We start from the raw sequence: 24075 nt of genomic DNA, 5'->3' as shown, positions 1-24075 counted from the left end.
CTGCTACAATCCATTCATGAATGTAGCCCCCCCCCCCCCCCCCCCCCCCTCCCACACACACACACACACACACACACACACACACACACACACACACACACACACACACACACACACACAGATCTGCCAGCGTGACTCATCCTCTACACACATTTCAAAGTGTGTGTGTGTGTGTGTGTGTGTGTGTGTGTGTTTCTCTGCAGCATCAGTGAGTCACCTCCGCTGACATTCAGCCCCCACACTGCCCCCCCCTCCCCCACGTGTAGGCTGCAGAAACACAAACAGTCACGAATGTCCTCTTCCTCCTCTTCCTCTTCCTCCTCCTCTGTTCATTCAACATGTTTGTGCTGCTCTATTACTGGTTAAACCAAATGAATAATGTTCATGTGGCAGCTGATCAGTCCCCCCCCACCCCCCCACTGTGTGGAAGTTGCAGTAATGATCCAATGACCCTCATCCAAGATCTTGGAGGCATGTCAAGGTTTAAAGATGAGATGTGCGCCCCCCCCAATAAGAGCCCCCCCCCCCCCCTCTGCTTTGACTACTTAGCCTATGACATCATCCTACATGACATCATCCACTATGACCGCATCGCATGGACTAACACATGATGTCATCTCTTCCAGTCACTGCTGCAGAGAAGCCCCGCCCCTTTCTGTGATGTCACACCTCTCTTTTTATATTCTACTGACTGCTGCAGAAACACTTTGTGTGGCTGTGAGCTGATTGGCTTATGGTGACATCACCGAGGAGGTGGAGGTTTCTCCTGGTCCCCACACACACACACACACACACTCTCTCTCTCTCTCTCTCTTTCTGCAGCTGCATTACGTCTGCTGGCCTGGTGCCAGCTGCAGAGCCCGTGAGGACATGTTGTTCTGCAGAGGTGCATGCTGGGAGCTGTAGCCTCTCTGAACATCAGGTTTGTTTTAGTTGCAGTTCGTTGTGGTTCTTAGTTTCCATCTGCTCTCAGGGTTTTCAGCTCCACAACCGTCAACATCAGTGAACTCACAGCCTCCACAGCTCAGTGATCATTTCACTAAACTCCTGTCCAACAGCTTCTGTCCAACAGCTGAGCCCTGAAGTTACTGATTACTGCCACAAATTAAGTTACAGTTACTGAACTCTCAGTGAAGAGTTACTGATTACTGCCATGAGGATGTGTAGGAGAGATATGAGGAGGAGAGACATGAGGAGGTGGAGGAGAGACAGGAGGAGGTGGAGGAGAGATATGATGAGGAGAGATATGAGGAGAGACATGAGGAGGAGGAGGAGACACAGGAGGAGGCGGAGGAGAGATATGATGAGGAGAGACATGAGGAGGTGGAGGAGAGATTTGAGGAAGTGGAAGAAAGATAGGAGGAGGAGAGATATGAGGAGGAGAGACATGAGGAGGTGGAGGAGAGACAGGAGGAGGTGGAGGAAAGATATGAGGAGGAGAGACATGAGGAGGTGGAGGAGAGACAGGAGGAGGTGGAGGAAAGCTATGAGGAGGAGAGATATGAGGAGAGACAGGAGGAGGAGCAGGAGGAGACACAGGAGGAGGCGGAGGAGAGATATGAGGAAGTGGAAGAAAGATAGGAGGAGGAGAGATATGAGGAGAGACAGGAGGAGGAGCAGAAGGAGAGACAGGAGGAGGTGGAGGAGAGATATGAGGAGGAGAGACATGAGGAGGTGGAGGAGAGACAGGAGGAGGTGGAGGAGAGATATGAGGAGGAGAGACATGAGGAGGTGGAGGAGAGACAGGAGGAGGTGGAGGAGAGATATGAGGAGGAGAGACATGAGGAGGTGGAGGAGAGATATGAGGAAGTGGAAGAAAGATAGGAGGAGGAGAGATATGAGGAGAGACAGGAGGAGGAGCAGAAGGAGAGACAGGAGGAGGTGGAGGAGAGATATGAGGAGGAGAGACAGGAGGAGGTGGAGGAGGAGAGACTGGAGGAGGTGGAGGAGGAGAAGAGACAGGAGGAGGTGGAGGAAAGATATGAGGAGGAGAGACATGAGGAGGTGGAGGAGGAGAGACTGGAGGAGGTGGAGGAGGAGGAGAGACATGAGGAGGTGGAGAGACAAGAGGAGTGACAGGAGGAGTGACAGACGTTCAGCTCAACTCAGAGCTGATTTGTGTCTCAGTCACGATCAGTCTTTAAATTTAGAGCTGACATTTAAATCCTGGTGTGTGTGTGTGTGTGTGTGTGTGTGTGTGTGTGTGTGTGTGTGTGTGTGTGTGTGTGTGTGTGTGTGTGTGTGTGTGTGTGTGTGTGTGAGTGAGCAGATCAATGAAGTTCAAACCTTCCTGAAAAAAACTCTATTGTGTTTTTACTGATTTTCTTCTCTGATCAAACTGTAAATATGAAGAAACAAAGCTGATTTTTATGAAATATTTAAAAGTGTTTCAGTAACTGAGGAGCTTCTTCCAGTAAAATGATGAAGAGCTTTGATGAGCGCCCCCCCCCCCCCCCCCCCCAACACCACCACTTCCTCCTGGACCAATCAGAGTGCCGGGCTGCTGCCAGCCAATGGGAGCGCAGCGTGGTGATGTCATGCAGCGGCTGCTGTGTGGTGCTGATGCTGAGGAGCTGCAGACGCTCCGAGTGAAGCGACAAGGCTGCAGGTGAGTGAAAGACGACTCTCATCTCTGTGCTGCTTCTTCATCCCTCCATCAAGCTCTCCCTTCATCCCTCCATCAAGCTCTCCCTTCATCCCTCCATCAAGCTCTCCCTTCATCCCTCCATCAAGCTCTCCCTTCATCCCTCCATCAAGCTCTCCCTTCATCCCTCCATCAAGCTCTCCCTTCATCCCTCCATCTCTCCATCAACACAGTCTTTCTCTTCTTTTGTTCTTTTATCTGCTGTTGGTTTTGTTGTTTGAGCTGCACTTGCTTGTCTCTGCAGAGCCTCATGCTCTGATTGGAAACAATGACATCATCGCACACACACACGCACACACACAAACACACACACACACACACACACACACACACACACACACACACACACACACACACACACACACACACACACACACACACACACACACACACACACACACACACACACACGCAGCGCGGGCTTTGAAGATCACTTTTGTACTTTTTGCACTTTTCTTTCTTTTTGCAGGTTCTTCTGTTTTTAAAAAGCTGCGTGCTCCCTCTAAAGGTTGCAGTTCAGACATACTTTTTGTTTCCAGTGTTTTCTGCGCTTCACACATTCAAGCTGAAGGTTTTGTGCAGCAGGTTCGTGCTTCAGGTCCTGTTTTTCCAGAAAAATGGCATTTTGGATGAAATCCCCTCCAGACTGTGGCGTCTCTTTGTTTGTGGGTTTTGTGACTCTTTCCTCTCAGACATGAAGGAGTTAATCCTGCAAGAGTCAAGCTGCTGCAGCATCTTTTCTCACAGGCTCACTCCTTAAAATAGATTTTTTCAGGTTTTTCTGTCAGAAGCTAGTTTGAAAAGGTGAAAGTTCCCGGCAGTTTGAAGACGTCTGTGCTTGCCGTCTCTCAGCTGATGGTTTCATCCAGGTTTCAGTCTTTTTCTCAGAATCTTTTCAGTGTTCCACTCGGTTACTTCAGGCTGCAGACATGAAAGGGTTAACAGAGGAACGCTCACATATCTAAACATGTTCAACTGCAGTTTATGACACTTTACAGCACAAAGTGATGTTTGTAGTTTAAAATCAGGTCCAGATGAGCGATAATCTGACCTGTGATGAATTAATTTATCGTTTTCTGAAGCTGAAACGTGAGAGAGACTGAAGCTTTGTTCCAGGACGTTCTGCACACTGTGGACCTCAGCAGAAGCTTGAACACAGATCTGGAAGATTTTTAATGCCACACACTTCAAGATGGGATTAAGCTGATTGATCTTGTTTAATCTGTTGTTTTCCATCATGATTCCTCGTGAAACTGAAAGCTCAGGCTCTGATTCATGCTTCCCTCCCTCTCACATTATTTTTAATCAGTGACTCACACACACACACACACACACACACACACACACACACACACACACACACACACACACACACACACACACACACACACACACACACTGAAACACGTTTGAAAAGTCAGAATTAAACTTCATTCTTTGCAGACTTTGAATGAAAGAAGTCCGTTTTTACCAAAACGTGCAGCGATCTCTCAGGATGTTTGATTGCAGAGACTTTTCAACGTCTTGCACTTTGAATTTGTGATGAAATGATCATGAAGAGATTCTTTCTTTTCCAGGTTGTTTCCATAAACAATCTCTGTTTCGTCCAGCACTACATCCTCTCTGCTCTACTTCATGTCAAACAGTCTTGTTGCGTTTCAGCTGCGGAGGCAGCCGGAGTTTCACACACACTTCAGCTTGTGTTCCTGTCACACAAGTTTTCACTCTGCAATCTTGTGCTGTTCTCCTCAGGTACAGACTCGACCTCGCGACAGTGTATTTGAGCAAACAGCAGTAGGAAAATGACTCTGGCAGGTAAGAGCTCCACTTCCTGTTTCACCCTGGCCTTCAACCTGTTTCACTCTAACCACTTCCTGTTTCACCCTGAACCACTTCCTGTTTCACCCTGACCTTCTTCCTGTTTCACTCTAACCACTTCATGTTTCACCCTGAACTACTTCTTGGTTTTGTTCTGAACCACTTCCTGTTTCACTCTAACCACTTCCTGTTTCACTCTAACCACTTCCTGTTTCACCCTGGCCTTCAACCTGTTTCACCCTGAACCACTTCCTGTTTCACCCTGAACCACTTCCTGTTTCACCCTGGCCTTCAACCTGTTTCACTCTAACCACTTCCTGTTTCACCCTGACCTTCTTCCTGTTTCACTCTAACCACTTCCTGTTTCACCCTGAACCACTTCCTGTTTCACCCTGACCTTCTTCCTGTTTCACTCTAACCACTTCCTGTTTCACCCTGACCTTCTTCCTGTTTCACTCTAACCACTTCCTGTTTCACCCTGACCTTCAACCTGTTTCACTCTAACCACTTCCTGTTTCACCCTGAACCACTTCCTGTTTCACCCTGACCTTCTTCCTGTTTCACTCTAACCACTTCATGTTTCACCCTGAACTACTTCTTGGTTTTGTTCTGAACCACTTCCTGTTTCACTCTAACCACTTCCTGTTTCACTCTAACCACTTCCTGTTTCACCCTGGCCTTCAACCTGTTTCACCCTGAACCACTTCCTGTTTCACCCTGAACCACTTCCTGTTTCACCCTGGCCTTCAACCTGTTTCACCCTGAACCACTTCCTGTTTCACCCTGAACCACTTCCTGTTTCACCCTGGCCTTCAACCTGTTTCCCACTGAACAGCTTCTTGTTTCACACTGACCCACTCACTGCTTCTTGACTCTGATCTTGGTTCTTCTTCTCTGGATCTTCCAGCCTACAGCGAGAAGATGCGAGAGCTCCCCCTGGTGTCTCTTTTCTGCTCCTGCATAATTCCACAAGCTCGAGAGCAACCAGGCGACCAGAAGGACGGTAAGTAACACCTGGAGGACGGACAGACAGATGGATGTTGAAATTGAAGTTTGAACTCAGTCTCTCCCACCCGTCTGTCCTCAGCTGCCGGTGTGGTGGACTTGAACCTGTGTAACATCCGGGACATGGAGGTCATCCAGCTCAGCCAGCGGGCCAGCGGCCAGGCCTTCGAGGTCATCCTGAAGCCCCCCACCTTCGACGGGGGCCCTGAGCTCAGGGCCACCACGCCGCCTCGCCCCAAACCCTCGCTGGAGGAGATCCAGAAGAAGCTGGACGCTGCTCAGGAGAGGAGGAAGGTGGGTGAGGAGGAGGATGCTGACAGCGGTGCTGCGGGGCTCTGACCAGGTTCTGTGTGAGGGTCTGACCTTATTTGGTCTGACCGTTCGAGGTCTCCTCAAAGTGGCCCTGAAATCAAACCCTGAGGAACTCCACCACTCTGATATCTTTGATTGTAAGAAGTATCTTCTTTGAAAGTTGATGTAATGACACTGTGCAGCAGGTGGCAGCACTGAGCCGGTCACGTCCAGGTCCAGGACTCGGGGTTTATTTGGTTTTATCGGTTCCATAAACCATAGCTCAGTTAGCAACATAATGCTACTGCTACGTCAGGATTAGTCCTCACACACAAAAGTGTATCGCAGCGACACCGTGAGGTTTAAAGTAGAACTGCAGGAAGCTGACTTCAGTTTATCCTGCAGCTCAAAGCAGCGACGGTGCCATAACGTCACATTAAGTTTGTTATCAAGAGATCATTTAAAATCCTTTAAGGTAAATCTGTGACGAGTTCTTCTCTTCAGTTTGAATCACTGAGACTTTTAGAGGCGACTGGTAGAAGCAGAGTGTGACTCCTCCCTCTGGCTCCCCCTAGTGTCAGGAGGCGGAGCTTCTCAAGCACCTGGCCGAGCGGCGGGAGCACCAACGAGAAGTCGCTCAGAAAGCTTTGACCAAAGAACGCCAGGAGCACCGCGCCGACGCTGTCAAGGAGCAGCGGCTGATGCACCTGAAAGAGGAGCAGCAGGAGGAGCAGCAGGAGGAGGAGCAGCAGGAGGAGCAGCAGGAGGAGGAGCAGCAGGAGGAGCAGCAGGAGGAGCAGCAGGAGGTGAGCAAGCAACATTTCTCTTCAGACACTTGAAACAGGATCAAGAGTTTGTTTGATGGGAGAAAATCACTGAAGGTTGAATCGGGCTCAGTTTCCACGACAACGTTTCAAGTGAAAACTCATCGTTTCAGAAACATTTCCCATTTACACGACAACCTTTTGAAAATAGGTGTGTTTTCCCCCGTTTCCACAGAGACGGAGTCGAAGCATTTCCAAAAAGTTGCACCTCAGGAGTCATTTCTTTAAAAGGTTTCATGTGACAACACCTAATCCGTTTAAGAAATAGTTTCTCTACGGCAGCAGCAGACACACTGACAAACATGTAGTTGGTCTGTCGGGCCACAGGAGGGTGCTGTTGCTTGTATAAGTAATGAAATCACACAGACGTGTGTGCAGAGAACAAAACGCTATAAACGTGAACAAAATGGAGAGAAGCGACATTCTAGTGGACTGATGACCAAACAGATGCTATCAGTGGAGAATCTCAAGCAAAGACATCTCTAAACTCTAGACCAGAGGTGTCCCACCTCCGTCCTCCAGAGCCCCTGTCCTGCAGGGTTTAGCTCCTCCCATTTGCAACACACCTGTTTGTAATGAGAGACTCGTTATTGGGCTTTTTCACAACCTTGGTGATGTCACTGCACCCCTGCTCTAGACCCAGCACCTCACATAGACGTAGACCTTGTCCCTAACATAGACTTATAACTCTAGACCCAGATCCTAACATAGACTTATAACTCTAGACCCAGACGTTAAAATAGACTTATAACTCTAGACCCTGACCTCACATAGAGTTATAACACTAGATCCTGCCCTTTAACATAGACGTATAACTCTAGACCCTGCAATTGACATAGACTTATAACTCTAGACCCTGACCCTAACATTGACATAAATAAAATCTAGATGGCTCATCTAATGCTCCTTGCCGGCACCGCCGTGGCAAATAGGCGCTGACTTCCGGTATTGGTAGCAAACCAGCAGGGGGCAGCGTTACAATGAGAGACAGATTTCTGGTATTGGCATATAGCCAGCCGGGGGCAGTTTTACAATGAGAGAAAGTACAACTAAACTGAGTCTTTCTGGCTCTTGACTCTGTTCATTCATCAAAATGAGCCATAAGCTCAGGTTCAAGGTTAAAGTGCAATTAGGATTCACCCTCTCATTCTTTAAACACTGATAAAGGAACGACATGGTACTTTACAAATAACCATATTTATTGTCTTTATGACAATCAAATGAGCTGAAATACATAAAGGACAGGATATTTTTATTGAATTTATTGAGTTATTTCTATAAAATAACAATTAAACTTGAATATTAGCATTACCCATTCATCTTCTATATGCCATATATATAATACTTTGATATTATATGGTGTCAGTATTTGAAATTGCTAAATATTCTATTATATCCAAATACGGTAAAAGTAAGTCAATAATGTGTAATGTACTATCGTTGTTATTCATGCAAAAAATTATTTGCATACCCTATATGACAGATGTGTTTTAATGTAACAATAAAAAAACATATATGTGTATAAATACTAGTTTTACATGACAAAGAGGCTTTAATAACCTCATGAGCTTATGAGGAGATGAGCATGCACAGTAACAGGCTCCGTCGCCTCGGGGCCGTCTCTGAGGGGTGGGGCGGGGTCGCCAATGAGAAAGATAAGTTCTGCTGCGGGAGGCGGGATGAAAAAATCACGGCTGCAGTGGATCAGAACACCAATGTCGTGTAAAAAGGACCTGAGTCTGCTGCAAAGCAGGAAGTAGAATGTTCAGGGGTCCATAGCAGGAAGTAGAATGTTCAGGGGTCCATAGCAGGAAGTAGAATATTCAGGGTTCCATAGCAGGAAGTAGAATATTCAGGGAGTAGAGTCTGATCCCACCTCACCAACAGCCTGGTCTTCACCTGTCTGCAGGTGTCCTGATGGCCTGATCACAACACAAGCTCAACTTTACCTGAGAGCCATTTTGGACATCCGCTGACCCTGTGGACATGTGGGGAACCCAGTCCTGCTTCGACCGGGAGCTGAGGAGGAGCAGGAGGAGGAGCAGGAGGAGGAGCAGGAGCTCTGAGGGCCGCCCCGCCTCCTCTACGCAGCCTGGACGATTTTTATAAACGAGACAAACTGAAATGAAGCACAGACCAATTCATCACCGAGGCTTCGCTGGACTTTAATCGTACTTTGTTGCCATGCCAACAGTGCCTGTGTGTGTGTGTGTGTGTGTGTGTGTGTGTGTGTGTGTGTGTGTGTGGGTACAGCCCAAAGAAGACCCCCCCCCCCCCCCCCCCCCCCCACCACCACCACACCCCCAAAGAAGGATATGGGAGCACGACTGATGGATTTACAATCACTCTGACTGAAACAGCTTCACCTGGTGGACAGTGTGGGTCACTGCATGTGTGTTGGACTCTAGAGAGACTTCTGGGGGGACCACTACTGGGACCTCTGGGATTGATCTCTAGGGGACTTCTCGGGCCACCACTGGGGGGGACTACCAGGGTTGACCTCGAGGTTGACCTCTAGGGCTCGGTGTGAGTACTCCAGGGACTGGACTGCTTGTGTTTGTGGAATCAGGTCTCTGTTCCCCTGATGGAACTTAAAGGAGGCTGTTGGGACATATTTTCTTTCTGCCTCATGACATCATCAACAATGCTGCATCCTGGGTAAATGCCACATGATGCATGTTGGGTAATTTTTATCTGGTACGAGCTCAACAACATTTAGAAAGAACCAACAGAAGAAGTTTGAGTCGTGATGGTCAGGAACAAGACCGGAACACTGAATGGAGAGAGGGAGACGATGGATGGATGGATGGATGGATGGATGGATGGATGGATGGATGGATGGATGGATGCTTGTCACTCATTATGTTGCTGATGAAGATGATGCTGCTGATGAAGGTGTACAGAAATCTCATTCTATTTTAAAGTTCAGAATAAAACCGCTGACCTCTTTATTCTGCTTGTCTCTTTGTGTGTGTGTGGTGTGTGTGTGTGTGGTGTGTGGTGTGTGGTGTGTGTGGTGTGTGTGTGTGGGGGGGAATGTTGCGCTTCTTCTTCTGTGGTGGGACTGAATGTGTGACGACAATTAGAGCGACTTCTCACTCCCCCTGCAGGTTCTCAGTGAAATTCCAGCACTGATTAGCTCAGTTAGCTGGTTAGCTTCATTCTGAAGATTATTTGAAAGTCTAAATTGCTTTTGACTCAGAATCTCATCTAATCTGTTGAATATAATCTGTCAGAATAATGAGCATTTTCATGATTTCACAGGACAAATAATTTGATTTTGCTTGATCAAACATTTTGTTTTCAGAATTATAAGTGAGTAAAAGCCTCAAGCTATTTTTTTATTTTTTTATATACTTTAAAAATATCAGATGTTTTCAATAATTTATTAGTTGTCGTCATTCAAGAATGAAACAAACATTTTTTAAACTCAGTTTCTTTTATTGACTCCTCTTCCAGCCTCTGAACGATAAATAGAATAAATACAGCAGGGAAACAAAAGATTTAAATATAATTTAAATAAATAAATGTGGGGGAGTTTTCTGATGATTTTATACTGGTGCATCTGCTCAGTGCTGAATGTGGACGGATGGACGCACGCACGTGCAGCCCACCGCCACCAGGCGGGTCTCCAGGCGGTAGTGGTACACTGCGTCCCCGGTAGCGTCCCCGACGGCGTTCCCCCGCACACGGCGCAGCAACAGCACCTGGTGCAGGATGGGGCGGGAGCGCAGGCTCAGGTCCTCCCGGCCCTGCTGGTCCAGACAGCCGCGCAGCGAGCACCGAGCCTCGGACAGCAGCGGAGGGAAGAGCGCGTTGTCCCGGGACACACTGCGGAGGGCGGAGGGATACGTCAGTGTGCAGATCCAACGACGCAGCTCACCTCTTCCAGGATTTCAAACAGTGATGCTCCGATATGATGCCAATACCTCATACTGGTATCAGAGTATCAGGTCCCCTACAGCACGGAGTACTACCCAGTGAGTACTACGTGACATCAGCTGTCAACATCGTTGCCAGTAGACAAGAGAGGACGAGCAACGCCACGGTTTGGAGATTCTTTAATATTACGAGAACAACTAAAATAAGACCGACTGTAAATGATGTTCTGACCAAATATCAAGAGGAGGAAGAGACTTCATCCGACACCAGCAACTTCATCACCTGCAACTTCATCACCAGCAACTTCATCACCAGCAACTTCATCACTAGGATCTTCATCACCAGCAACTTCATCACTAGGATCTTCATCACCAGCAACTTCATCACCTGCAACTTCATCACGTGCAACTTCATCACCAGCAACTTCATCACTAGGATCTTCATCACCTGCAACTTCATCACTTGCAACTGTATCACCTGCAACTTTGCCACCAGCAACTTAATCACCACAGAGTTAGCCCGATGTTGCTCCGTAGCTTAACTGCTCAGCACCTGACTCCGATCAGTGCTACATGCTACATGCTAAAGAGTTTCAGGCTCACACACCAGTGATGCTACATGCTACACGCTAAAGAGTTTCAAGCTCACACACCAGTGACGCTACATGCTACATGCTAAGCATGATTAAAGTGACTGATCCTCTCATCACCATCAGCTCAGTCCCTCAGTCTACAGTCTACGGTAGCATTGCGCAGAGCGGAGAGAGATGCTTCGTGCTATGCTATGCTACTGTCTCAATCTAATTTGTCGACTAAAACATTGTTCCTCATAAACAGATACAAACAACGAGTCCTTTCACTGATTGATTCCAGCTACGATATATGTACAAGCTGTAACGTCGACCCAGCGGCCGTACGTTTGGCCATACGTTTGACTCCGTGGGGTGAGTGTGTGAGGATGGACGGGGTGGGCGGGGACTCACTTGTACGTCCACGGGGAGATGGAGACGTTGTTCAGCGGCCGAAGGTGTCCCGGAGGGACAAAGGCTTCTGGATCGAGCTGCAGAGGAAACGTCACCGTTGGATCGGTGTCCTCTGACCACCTTACGTGCCTCTTTGACTCTTTGGGCACGGCAGCAGCCTCGGAGACCGCCGTCATTATCACCATCACCGTCATCATCTTCATCATCATCATGGTCATCACAGCACCGGAGGCCTGAGGAAGACACCAACATCATAATCATCATCAATCACTTGTTAGTTTTTAGTTTCGTGTGGCTATGCTATTGTAATGCTATCGTTAAGCTATCACTATGCTATTACTCTGCTCTCGCTATGCTCTCGCTATGCTCTCGCTATGCTATCACTATGCTATCGCTATGCTATCACTATGCTAGCTGACAGTTCCTGTGGCCAATCAACGTGCCGAACATCCGTCTAAGCCTCACATATAATTTTGCGAGTGGCGCTTTGGGTCAGAACCAGATTTTTATCAATAAAATAATAAGAACTGATTTAAAGACAATTTGAAGGAAACTGGAAATGTGAGAATGCCGCTTAAAGAAGCTGAACGTTTTTTTTTTTAATCTTTAAATTTTATACCTAAATTATTCAATAAATGTCCTGTCAAAGCCTGCCGCTGTGTGTGTGTGTGTGTGTGTGTGTGTGTGTGTCTCACCGTGGTTCTGCAGGAGGTTTTCATCGGGCTCTCCTCAGGTTCTCCTCTGGTTCTCCTCTGGTTCTCCTCTGGTTCTCCTCTGATCGGAGGTGTTTGGTGTTTTCTGCTCTTCAGCTGTGGGCCGGAGGCTCCTCAGTTCTCCTGGAGGTTCAGGTGGAGGAGGTTCAGGTGGAAGAGGTTCAGGGCTGCTGTGTTTCCTCCTGAGGTGTTCTGGGGGTTTATATCCAGGGAGGACTTCCTGTGCTGATGTCACGCCGGTCGTCCTGCCGCCCCGTCACCCTTTGATCTTCCTCTGTAAACCACATCGTGACAGGACTGGAACCTCGACCCACTTTTCAGCCTGAGCTGAAGTTCTTCTGCAGCACTTTTTTCTGGGTCACGTCTTCTGCAAGAGGAACGAGCAGCAGCTCAAACCTCGAGCTGGAGCCGAGCGCTGGATGACGGTTCTCCTCGCTGACTCAGAGGAATGTTTACGTCGCTTCTCGCTTTGAGCAGGAACAACACAACAATGGTGAAAGAGACAATCAGGACAATGTGAGAAGTTTAAAAGTCAATAATGCAGCAGAAGGTTCTCAGGTTCTCTGCAGGTTCTCCTCAGAAACATGAAGCTGAACGAAAACATGACGTTTTATGATGAAAAAGCAGAAACAAATTTTTTTTTACATGATATTTTTATTACATTTTCAGGCAAACAACAAACAGCAACAACACAATAGCTGACATACAGCATTATATACATTCGTTTAGATCAAAATCTTTGTCACTTGTTGACAGTAATTATATCAGGTATCAGCTCAAAATACATCCATCCTAGTATAAGCAGATGAGTAAGTTACATACAAAAACAGATGACGCTGACTTTGAGAATCCCTGTAAGAGTGTTGATGATATTGTGGGTCCGATGTATCGTAAATAAAGACCCCCGACTCTATAGAATACATCCAACCTTGAGTGAGACATACAAGTAATAAGTTCACTTGGAATGCAGTCCCTGACTACGACTTTATAGTTGGAGTCCCAAAGGATAAGATATTTTTCCTTGCAGCAAAGGTCAGGATGTTGTAAAGCTTCTTGTGATCTCTGTTGGTGACACCATTGTCTGTGAGACCAAGTAAGAGGCACTTAGGGTCCAGTTGGACTGGGACATTGAAAATAGAGGACAGTACATTTACAATGCAGGACCAGTATCGCTGCAATTTAACACAGGACCACATGCAGTGAGCATAACTACCCGTCTCAGATTTACATTTCCAGCACAGTGGTGAAACATTTTGTTCTTAATGGCAGGTGTTATGTGAATATGATGCACAATTCTGAGCTGTATTAACCTGCTTCGATTGCACACAGATATACTTGTAGCATTGGACCAAACTGTTTAAATCCCTCTCCCATGCTTGCTTTGTGGGCTGGGATGTCAGAGGTGAGTTCAAGTTGAGGGCTCTGTACAACGTTGTGATATGCTTCCTATCTGTGGCGAGAGAAAGAGCTTTTTCAACATGTGAAGTGGCGTTAGTAGTTTTTAATGTGGTGTTTTTAATTATAAAATCCCGAATCTGTAGGAATCTGAAAAAATTGCCCATGTGGCAAAGGTTGAATTGTTGTTCCAGTTGTGGAAAGCAGGACAGTGAACAAATCACCTAGTTTTATCAGCCCATGCCTTCTCCAGACTCCAAAGCCCTGGTCCTCACAACCTGGCAGGAAGTCGGGATTATTTGATATTGGAGTGAGAGGGGACGTTAACTGAGCACGGCCTTCGAGAGCACCAACAAGCCTCCACACTCTAATTATACTTAAAGTAACAGGATTGGTGCAAAAGTCCTTAATAGAGACAGAATTCTTCAGAATCAACAAATTCAGCAGTCGAGCCATATCGAGTTGGTGTCACTCCTAAGCCAGTTTGAGATTGCCCAAAGGTGTGAATCCTTCTGATAGAGTCTCAGATTTGGCACATCTCGGCCACCATCCGAACCTGCATTCTGGAGTTTTGTCATCTTAAGACGGGGCCTCCTTTTGCTCCGAATAAAGGAGCTCAGCCAGCCTTCAAACACCTTGACAACCTTACTTGAGAGTAAAATAGGAATCATTTGCAATGGGTTATTAGTCTGGGTAGGATGTTTATTTTAATAAGGGCAACCCTACCTAACCAAAAAGGAGGAAGAGGGGCCCAATGGTCTAGAGCCGCCTTTATAGAATTCAATATGGGAGGAAAATTGGACTTAAACAAATCATCCACTACAGGTGTTATCCTAATTCCAAGATAGACAAAGCCTGCAGGTGTCAGAGGTGAAGTGTGGACTCAAATGCCGGACACAGCTGGTTACGAGACGGTGTCTTTTATTAAGACAATAAGAGAAAAGGGGAGGTGGACACACAACAAGACACAGAACTGAAGCCCAACATAAAGTGCCGTCACCAGGTGAAAACAATCACACACTCAGGTGAAACACATCAGGGCAGGTAGCAGCAATCACACATGAGGAGAGGAAGTCAAGGAGCCTGAAACGAGAGACAGCATGAACTACAAAATATAACAGGAAACAGAAATGTGCCCTGTGTCAGCAGGAGACCAGCAAAATCAAAAGGAGGTCATAATACTGGAAGCCCATGTTAAAGAGCCCAGGGGCATAGCTTAAGATTTTTCAAAGTTAATTTTATATCCTGAAAAAACTCCAAAAGATGAAATCACCTTGATCAAGCAGGGAATAGAAATTTGGGGGTTGGACAGGTGAATTAATATGTCTTCCGCATATAATGTAATTTGCTCCCTATCACCAACAAAGATACCGGATATTAATGCATTCTGTCTTATTGCCTGTGCTAGTGGCTCAACAGCCATATGGAAGGGCTGAGTGGGTCACCCTGTCTGTTGCCACGGTGGAGGGGGAAGTTGTTAGATCTCAGCCCATTAGTCAGGACTGCCGCCATTGGTGAGTTGTAAAGGATCCTGACCCACCTGACAAACTTGTCCCCGAGCCTAAATTCCCTAAGAGCATGGAACAGGTACCGCCACTCAACACGGTCAAATGTCTTCTCAGCATCAAGAGAGAGTGTAATGGCTGGGTCACTGCTGCTTTGGGTTAGTTAGATCATGTTCAGGAGCCTCCCCTGTTTGGTCTGCTCCAATATGACAAGGCAAGATCTTCTCCAGGCGCACAACCCATATTTTGGAGAACAACTTCAGGTCAGAGTTGAGCAATGCGATCGGGCGATTGAATGAAGTCTGGAGATTTTCCTTTTCTGAGAATGAGAGATGTTAGCTTCTCTGAGTGATTGGGGAAGTATCCCATTTCCAAAAGGAGCCAGGAGCCTTTCCTGTTGGCATGTCTTTCAGAGCATACATTGCTTCTTCTCTGGTGATAGGGGCATCAAGCTGCAAACGTTGTTCCTCTGTGGCTTTGGGAAGATTGAGATCTGCCAAGAAATGCTGCATAAGAGTGTGGGCGTTATCAGGTTGATCTGTTTTATATAGATTAGAATAAAATAGCACAAACTGGTTATTAATAGTTTTGGTATCAAATGATCGAGCACCATTGGGGTCTAAGACAGAAACAATAGTTTGGGAGTCGGCTCTTTTCTTCATAAGATTGGCGAGGTATTTACCTGCTTTATCTCCCCACTCATGAAGTTTCTGTCTTGCAAATTTAAGATAACGTTCAGAGTCCTGAATGAGAAGGTTTTAAAGTGCAGTTCTAGTATTTAGAGTCTCTTTAAGTGCCTCTGGGCCTGGGCATGTTGTTTCTCCAAATCTGCCAATTTGCTCTCCAAAAACTTGTACTGTTCATTTTTACGACATTTGATAGGACTAATCCAGGGACTATGATTTGCAAGTCTCCCACAGAACAGAGGGATTTTCTGTAGAAGATGAATTAATAGAATAAGATATTCAAAATTCAGAGAAAATAAGAGAGAAAGTTTTGTCATCTTTAAGGAGAAAGGGTTGAAATTTCCAATACTTTGACATAACCTAATAAGTAAGATAAAGGGGAGCGTGGTCTGACAGAATTACACTGCCTATAGTGCACGAATGAACATTAGACATACTCAATGAGGGAATAAAGAAATAATCTATTATTGTGTAACTTTTATGGGGAGCAGAAAACAAAGTAAAGCCCAGGTCTGAGGGATGAAGTGACCTCCACACATCTAAGAAGCCAGGATCATGACAAAGAGAGGTGAGAAGCCTTGCTTGTCTTGAAGGAGGGTGAGAGCCTGCTGGACAGTTTTCAAGGGAGGGCTTAAGGTGACAGTTAAAATCCTCCTATCATGGAGTCCTGAGACATCAGCTCTGTCAATTCTGCAAAACATTTGGATAAAAAATCAGAGGAGTGGTTTGGGGGGAAGTATACGTTCATTAATGTCATCTCTTTACCATGAAGTACTCCTTTAATAATTCCATAACGACCCTGACTATCCCTAACTCACTTGAGACATCTAAACGCGAGCTTCTTATTAACCAGAATGGCTACGCCCCTACTAAAAGAGGAATATGATGCAAAGAATACCTGCACCACCCAAACTCTCTGCAGTTTCATGGTGTCCTTGTCCTCCAAATGGGTTTCTTGTAGGAGAGCAATGGATATGTCCTCCTTTTTTAAAAGGGATAATATGGCTGTCCTCTTAGCAGGTTTTTGAAGACCACAGATATTCCAGGAGCAGATTTTAAGATTATTAAGATTAGACATGATCCATAAATGTTAAATAAATTAAAGTGAGGGAGAGAAGACAGTCCACAGCTCCCAGTCAGGGGAATGAATGTTACCAGAATGACCCATCTTTATAAATCACTTGTACAAAGGGATGAGAACAGTTGAGCTGATACCAAGTTGAGGGATTCTTTTCTTTCTATATACGCTGCCATATTTTGAGCCAAACAAAGACGACACATAAAACGGGCACAACAGCAATAAAACAAAAACCTTAAGGGCCAATCCCCAATTAAACAGGAGCTACTCACAATACCAACACTGTTCAACCACAGACCAGAGAACACTCTGGTTGTGTGATAAAGACAATGTTCAAAATGGCAAAAGGCTCCTTGCGACAGGAACTATCAGAAAAAGAATGATGCTCTCAAATGAAGAAGAAAAGAAGAGTGAGAGAGAGAGAGAGAGAGCGAGGGACAGAGAGAGAGAGAGGGAGAGAAAGAGAGAGAGAGAGAGAGAGAGAGAGAGAGAGAGAGAGAGAGAGAGAGAGAGAGAGAGAGAGAGAGAAGTCTGAAGAATGAGATGCTGTTATGTTGTAAACATTATGGGGCAGCATAAAGTGACTCAGCGATTTATGGTTTGGACTTGAACTGCTTCAGTTTGAATAACAGTAAAAGAACGAGTTCTACAAGTTTGGATTTTTCCATAAATATCTATGTACAGTTTATGGAATTTATGTATGATTGCTGTTGCCAAAGACATTTATAGTCTTCTGGTCTCTATGATCTGTAATCTATTTCTCTGATCATCAGTAGAAAATAATTTAAAACATTTTACATGTTCTTCCTGTGGGCTCTCCACCTTCCTGTGGGCTCTCCACCTTCCTGTGGGCTCTCCACCTTCCTGTGGGCTCTCCACCTTCCTGTGGGCTCTCCACCTGCAGGAAGGTTCTAAATGGTGCAATGTGATCTGGGTGACGGTGCTCAGACTGACACCCCCACCACCCGGGAACGGAGAAGAGGGAGGAGATGGATGGATTATACATGTTAAGATCACATTCTAAATACTTGGAAAATCTTTTTACAATATCGACCAGTTGTTACACTTTGGGTTTTATTACTTTATATTTTATAACAATTCGGGTCATTGTTACACATGGAGCTCTAACAGGGCCTCCTCATGCACCTCCTCATGGAGGAGAAGGTCCATCAGGGTCCATGAGGAGGTCCACAGGGTCCATGAGGAGGTCCATCAGGGTCCATGAGGAGGTCCACAGGGTCCATGAGGAGGTCCATCAGGGTCCATGAGGAGGTCCATCAGGAGGTCCATCAGGAGGTCCATCAGGAGGTCCATCAGGAGGTCCATCAGGAAGTCCATGAGGAGGGCCATGAGGAGGTCCATGAGGAGGTCCATCAGGAGGGCCATGAGGAGGTCCATCAGGGTCCATGAGGAGGTCCATCAGGGTCCATGAGGAGGTCCATCAGGAGGTCCATGAGGAGGTCCATGAGGAGGTCCATGAGGAGGTCCATGAGGAAGTCCATCAGGAGGGCCATGAGGAGGGCCATGAGGAGGTCCATCAGGGTCCATGAGGAGGTCCATCAGGGTCCATGAGGAGGTCCATCAGGAGGTCCATGAGGAGGTCCATGAGGAGGTCCATGAGGAGGTCCATGAGGAAGTCCATCAGGAGGGCCATGAGGAGGTCCATGAGGAGGTCCATGAGGAGGTCCATCAGGGTCCATGAGGAGGTCCACAGGGTCCATGAGGAGGTCCATCAGGGTCCATGAGGAGGTCCACAGGGTCCATGAGGAGGTCCATCAGGGTCCATCAGGAGGTCCACAGGGTCCATGAGGAGGTCCACAGGGTCCATGAGGAGGTCCATCAGGGTCCATCAGGAGGTCCATCAGGGTCCATGAGGAGGTCCACAGGGTCCATCAGGAGGTCCATCAGGGTCCATCAGGAGGTCCATCAGGGTCCATGAGGAGGTCCATCAGGGTCCATGAGGAGGTCCATCAGGGTCCATGAGGAGGTCCATCAGGGCCTGTTGACCAGTCAGCGTTTCTTTCTTCCTCCTGGTTGAATGACTCAGCTGCTGCTTCATCACTTTATCACTTCATCACTTCAGCGGTTCTCCTTTGATCCCACGCTGCAGCGCCGCTCTGACCTGATTCCACCGATGCTTATCAGCATGTGAAGGACTTCCTGCTTCCTGCTTCTGTCGGCGCAAAGAGGCCGAGACGTCTGAACACTGCAGGAGAACATCTCATCTGAAGAAACACAAACTGACGACTTCAGCAGCGACTCAAAGTCAAACATGAATTAAAGCAGAAAATAATGCAGAAGATTCAGTGTGTGTGTGTGTGTGTGTGTGTGTGTGTGTGTGTGTGTGTGTGTGTGTGTGTGTGTGTGTGTGTGTGTGTGTGTGTGTGTGTGTGTGTGTGTGTGTGTGTGTGTGTGTGTCTCACTGTGGTTCTGCAGGAGGTTTTCATCGGGCTCTCCTTGGGTTATCCTCAGGTTCTGCTCAGGTTTGTGTTCAGTGTGTGTGTTCACCTGACATGAACATTGTAGGAGGGAGGTGAGGGCAGCGAACCTGCTGATCAATACATATGGTGGATTGGAAGCTTGGTCCCGCCTCCCTGTGTCAGGACCCTCAGGTAGCAGGGTCACCTGGCACAGTGGCTCTCTGGATGGGACACAGGAACTGACACCGGTGGACACGTTAGCCTATAGCTGGGCGGCCCGGTCCGGGTGCTGGGTGACCGGGTCCAGGTTCACCAGAATCAGGCTGGGACCAGCAGGTTATGGAGCCACTCCTGCTGCAGGAGGAGACGCCCCAGGGAACCTGTGCTTGTGAGAGGGCGGAGTCAGCGGGTGAGGCTGACAGGGCGGAGTCATCAGCAGAGGCTGAGAGCCGGAGAGCCTCATCTCTTCCCAAAGGGAGGAAGTATATTTTCCTGCGGCGCCTTCATGATGAACGATGTTCACACTACAAAGCCTCTGAGGTCAGACGCTCCCAGACCACGTCAGGATGGGACTTAATGTCTTTAGGCCCACGTGTGATCTGGTCACCTGAAATACATGTTAATGCCATGTTAATACACGTTAATGCCATGTAAATACATTTTAATACCAAGTTAATACATGTTAATGGCAGTTAATGACACATCAATGCCACGTTAATATATGTTAATGTATGTTTATACCTTGTTAATACACGTCAATGCCACTCTAATGCATGTGTATACATGTTAATACTACGTTAATACATGTTAATGCCATGTTAATACATGTTAAGGCCACTTTAATGCATGTTATTACATTAAATGCCTCGTTACAACATGCTAATGCCACTTTAATACATGTTAATGTCATGCTGATGTATGTTAATACAATTTAAATTTATGTAAATGCCTTGTTAATACATATTAATGCCACTTTAATACGTGTCATACATGTTAATACCATTTTAATACATGGTGTCATGTTAATACATGTTAATACCATTTTAATACATTTAAATGCAACGTTAATACATGTTATGCCACTTTACAACATGTTAATGCCATGTTAATGCCATGGTAATGCCGCTGTTCCTCGGTCCGCCTGCTGGGGCACTGTTGCTCACAAAAGCCACCTTTAGGGTCTTCAAAAAAAAATTTCTTGGGGTGAAAATCGCTGAGTCCTGTGCCAGTAACTAGCAGCTGTAATCAGATTACTCCCGGTGGTGAGGTGGCAGGTGTTCTCCCTGCAAACGAGGTCAGAGAAAAGCTGCTGACGCCTCCGATTGAAACTCGTCAGCTCAAACCTGCAGACGACCACAGCCGGGGGCGGGGCCACAGCATCCTCACTGCCGTATATGGAAACAGGAAGCTGACTGCAGTCACACACACACACACACACACACACACACACACACACACACACACACACACACACACACACACACACACACACACACACACACACACACACACACACACACACACACACACACACACACACACACACACACACAGCAGTGTTGCTGATATGTATTAACATATCAGTTAAAGATTTGAAGTTTCCATGAAGAACAAAACAAATGGTGGAAGATGAATTTTAGGGAAACATTTTATTTTATAAGTTTTATTGTTATATTGTTTCTTTTTTTGGAGCAATCCTTTTATTCATTCAGTAAATAACATAAACGTTGACAAACAAAAGATTCTTGAAAAAAAAATGTTCACATCTGTTATTAAAAGGTTTAAGGGCGACAGCATTAATGTGCTCCAATCAACAACTTACTCATGTTTAAAAAAAAGTAATCAGTTACATGGATACATTACTTTATGAAGACTATGAAGGACCGCCTTGTGTTCTCCACACATCTCAGTAGAACATTGGAGGTTCTTGAGATGTTCTCCTGCATGAAGCAGGAACATCTGAGTGTGTGATTGTTGTCACCTGGTGGCTTTGGTTTGTGTTGGGCTTCTCTTGTGTGTTTTAGTTGTCAGTGCTCTCTGTGTTTCTGTCAACATCTCCATGAACTCCTTTACTTTGATTTCTGGACTTTTAAACTTTTGATCCTGCCTTTTGAAATAAAACAAGCACCTTGGTTTTCACCGAGGTTTTGAGTCTGCTCCCAAACCAAACCTGACGTGGATCTTTGTGACCTTGAGAAACTTTGGGTGTGAAGAAGAGAAGAAGCCGAGTGTTGGATGGTGGAGATGTTATCGGACACCCCGACGGAGGAGTTGATGTCAGAAGCCTGAGATGTCTGCAGAGATTGGAGGAATCTCCCCACAGACTGCTGCTTATCTGCTCAGCAATCTGCTGCTGCAGGTCACACCTTCAAGAATAAAAGCAGCTGAGTGCCGAGAAGCTCAGAGACGACATGAAGCTGCTGAGAGGAGCCGCCTGCACGCTGCTGGTGAGAATCCACACCACCCATCAATAATCTGTCCTGCTGTCAGCGTAAACGCCGGGTTAGATTAGCAATCTGCTGCTTAACGTCGTAATCTCTGCAGCTCTAAGATGTTAACCTGGGAACCTGTTCGAGGCCCCGTTTCCACGGCAACGTTTAAAATGAAAACATTGTTTTTGTATTTTCATTTTAGAAAACTTTCATGTTTACATGAAAACATTCTGAAAACAAGATTAGCAGCTGCTCACCCACTGCCATCCAATCTCACTGGTTAGCATTAAGAGCTGCTCACCCACTGCCATCCATTCTCTCTGGTTAGCATTAAGAGCTGCTCACCCACTGCCATCCAATCTCACTGGTTAGCATTAGCAGCTTCTGACCTTCCAGACACCTTAGTTTTACTTTCATTGTGAAAACCTGCGATAAACACATTTATTTGTCATTTTCATCGGTAAAGTTCAGGTTAAGGTTAACCAGGCTTCTCTTCAGGTGTGCTGCAGTGCATTGTGGGTCCCCTCCTCCGCTGAAACTGAAGCTCCGCCCCCTGGCTGTGACTCCCAGCTGGCATTCTCCTCCAACTTCTCAACGTCTGATGAAAACGGAAACACCTACAGAAGATCACTGTCTCCATGGAGCTGGAGGTGAACTGAGTGAGGGAGGGAGGGAGTGAGGGAGGGATGGACGGAGGGAGGGAGTGAGGGAGGGATGGACGGAGGGAGGGAGGGAGGGATGGAGGGAGGGATGGACGGAGGGAGGGGGGGATGGAGGGAGGGAGGAGAGGGAGGGAGGGAGTGAGGGAGGGATGGACGGAGGGAGGGAGGGAGGGATGGAGGGAGGGATGGACGGAGGGAGGGGGGGGATGGAGGGAGGGAGGGAGGGAGGGAGGGAGGGAGGGAGTGAGGGAGGGAGGGAGGGATGGATGGAGGGAGGGAGGGAGGGAGGGAGGGAGTGAGGGAGGGAGGGAGGGGGGGATGGATGGAGGGAGGGAGGGATGGAGGGAGGGAAGGAGGGAGGGAGGGAGGGAGGGAGGGAGGGGAGTGATGGAGGGAGGGATGGACGGAGGGAGGGAGGGAGGGATGGAGGGAGGGATGGACGGAGGGAGGGAGGGAGGGAGGGAGGGATGGATGGAGGGAGGGAGGGAGGGAGGGAGGGAGGGAGGGAGGGAGGGAGGGAGGGAGGGAGTGATGATGGATGAGTGTACCTGAGCTGTTGTGGATTCGTCCTGTCTGATCTGCTTTGGGACGTTTTCCCTCCCAGAAGGTTCTGGTAGAACTGATGAGAGCCTTAAAGCCTCAATCTGTGGTGGTTCTGTGGGTCCAGGTCCAGCACGGTGAAGGGCCGGATCCCGGACACCCTGTGGGAGGCCCAGTGCAGCAGCAGCGCCTGCTCCGGTCCCGACCCGGCCCACACCCCCCAACTGGACCTCAACTCCGTTCCCGTCTATCAGAATGTCCTGGTCCTGACCCGGCGGGCTGGCACCCGCTGCTACACTGCCTCGTACCGCTCTGTGGCTGTGGGCTGCACCTGCGTCTGGGCCAAGACCCACCAGAACTGAGCCCTCCAAAACCAGAACCAGAGGAAGAATCAGAATCAGGACCAGAACCAGAACTAAAGGAAGAACCAGAGCCAGCACCGGGGTCGTCAGCAGGAAGCAATATGAACGTTAAAGCAGTGAAACTTTCTCTTTCTGATCAAATCTTTTTGTGTTTTGAATAAATTTAATTAATCGATCAGTGACTCGTTCTTCCCTCCAACTCAGAATCAATAAGTCTACATGAGTGAGATTCAAACTCAGTTTCTCCTGAGCGGCTTCCTGCAGAACATCTGGATCCTGAGAGGCTGAAACTGAAACTGAGAAAAACTCTTTCTCATACTCTTTATTCATATTCATGTTATTTGATTGTTTTCACATGGTGGTCATGGTGGAGTGAAGGGGTGAGTGGAGTTGGGAGGGGTGAGGTGAAGGGGTGAGTGGAGTTGGGAGGGGTGAGGTGAAGGGGTGAGTTGAGTTGGGAGGGGTGAGGTGAAGGGGTGAGTTGAGTTGGGAGGGGTGAGGTGAAGGGGTGAGTGGAGTTGGAAGGGGTGAGGTGAAGGGGTGAGTTGGGTTGGGAGGGGTGAAGTGAAGGGGTGAGTTGAGTTGGGAGGGGTGAGGTGAAGGGGTGAGTTGAGTTGGAGGGTTAACTACTTTCTAGCACGAGCTCCAGCAGGAAACTTTATTAGCACTGACAACTAAAACACACAAGAGAAGCCCAACACAAACCAAAGCCACCAGGTGACAACAATCACACACTCAGATGTTCCTGCTTCATGCAGGAGAACATCTCAAGAACCTCCAATGTTCTACTGAGATGTGTGGAGAACACAAGGCGGTCCTTCATAGTCTTCATAAAG

At 47.3% G+C, this 24075-nt stretch overlaps 3 protein-coding genes across 3 annotated transcripts; 2 read left to right on the top strand and 1 right to left on the bottom strand.

Moving 5' to 3' along the window:
* Positions 1 to 2577: 2577 nt before the first annotated feature.
* LOC308106887 (stathmin-4-like) lies at positions 2578 to 9532 on the top strand. Its single transcript, XM_080458905.1, has 6 exons — positions 2578 to 2608; positions 4397 to 4459; positions 5370 to 5465; positions 5550 to 5761; positions 6334 to 6564; positions 8492 to 9532. The coding sequence occupies exons 2-6, from the start codon at positions 4447 to 4449 to the stop codon at positions 8498 to 8500; spliced, it is 561 nt and encodes a 186-aa protein (XP_080315031.1). The 5' UTR covers positions 2578 to 2608; positions 4397 to 4446; the 3' UTR covers positions 8501 to 9532.
* Positions 9533 to 10008: 476 nt separating this feature from the next.
* il17a/f1 (interleukin 17a/f1) lies at positions 10009 to 12338 on the bottom strand. Its single transcript, XM_080458494.1, has 3 exons — positions 12142 to 12338; positions 11447 to 11679; positions 10009 to 10413 (listed from the first exon to the last, which is right to left on the bottom strand). The coding sequence occupies exons 1-3, from the start codon at positions 12163 to 12165 to the stop codon at positions 10152 to 10154; spliced, it is 519 nt and encodes a 172-aa protein (XP_080314620.1). The 5' UTR covers positions 12166 to 12338; the 3' UTR covers positions 10009 to 10151.
* A 9314-nt stretch (positions 12339 to 21652) lies between these two features.
* il17a/f2 (interleukin 17a/f2) lies at positions 21653 to 23413 on the top strand. Its single transcript, XM_080491543.1, has 3 exons — positions 21653 to 21690; positions 22174 to 22325; positions 23005 to 23413. Exons 1-3 carry the CDS (start codon positions 21655 to 21657, stop codon positions 23237 to 23239), a joined length of 423 nt encoding a protein of 140 aa, XP_080347669.1. The 5' UTR covers positions 21653 to 21654; the 3' UTR covers positions 23240 to 23413.
* Positions 23414 to 24075: the final 662 nt, after the last annotated feature.

Source organism: Lipophrys pholis (assembly GCF_963383615.2).
Source record: "Lipophrys pholis genome assembly, chromosome: 2".
Lineage (NCBI taxonomy): Eukaryota > Metazoa > Chordata > Actinopteri > Blenniiformes > Blenniidae > Lipophrys > Lipophrys pholis.
Note: the sequence above shows the minus strand (reverse complement) of the source record. Positions and strands in the feature narration are given on the sequence as shown.

Coding starts and splice junctions, on each gene's coding strand:
- LOC308106887 (XM_080458905.1), top strand. Junction 5,466..5,549: donor ACCAGGCGACCAGAAGGACG/GTAAGTAACACC, acceptor GTCTGTCCTCAG/CTGCCGGTGTGGTGGACTTG. Junction 5,762..6,333: donor CTGCTCAGGAGAGGAGGAAG/GTGGGTGAGGAG, acceptor GGCTCCCCCTAG/TGTCAGGAGGCGGAGCTTCT.
- il17a/f1 (XM_080458494.1), bottom strand. CDS start 12,165: ATGAAAACCTCCTGCAGAACCACG. Junction 11,680..12,141: donor AAACCTCCTGCAGAACCACG/GTGAGACACACA, acceptor TGTCTTCCTCAG/GCCTCCGGTGCTGTGATGAC. Junction 10,414..11,446: donor ATCTCCCCGTGGACGTACAA/GTGAGTCCCCGC, acceptor CGCCCTCCGCAG/TGTGTCCCGGGACAACGCGC.
- il17a/f2 (XM_080491543.1), top strand. CDS start 21,655: ATGAAGCTGCTGAGAGGAGCCGCCTGCACGCTGCTG. Junction 21,691..22,173: donor GAGCCGCCTGCACGCTGCTG/GTGAGAATCCAC, acceptor GCTTCTCTTCAG/GTGTGCTGCAGTGCATTGTG. Junction 22,326..23,004: donor CTGTCTCCATGGAGCTGGAG/GTGAACTGAGTG, acceptor CTGTGGGTCCAG/GTCCAGCACGGTGAAGGGCC.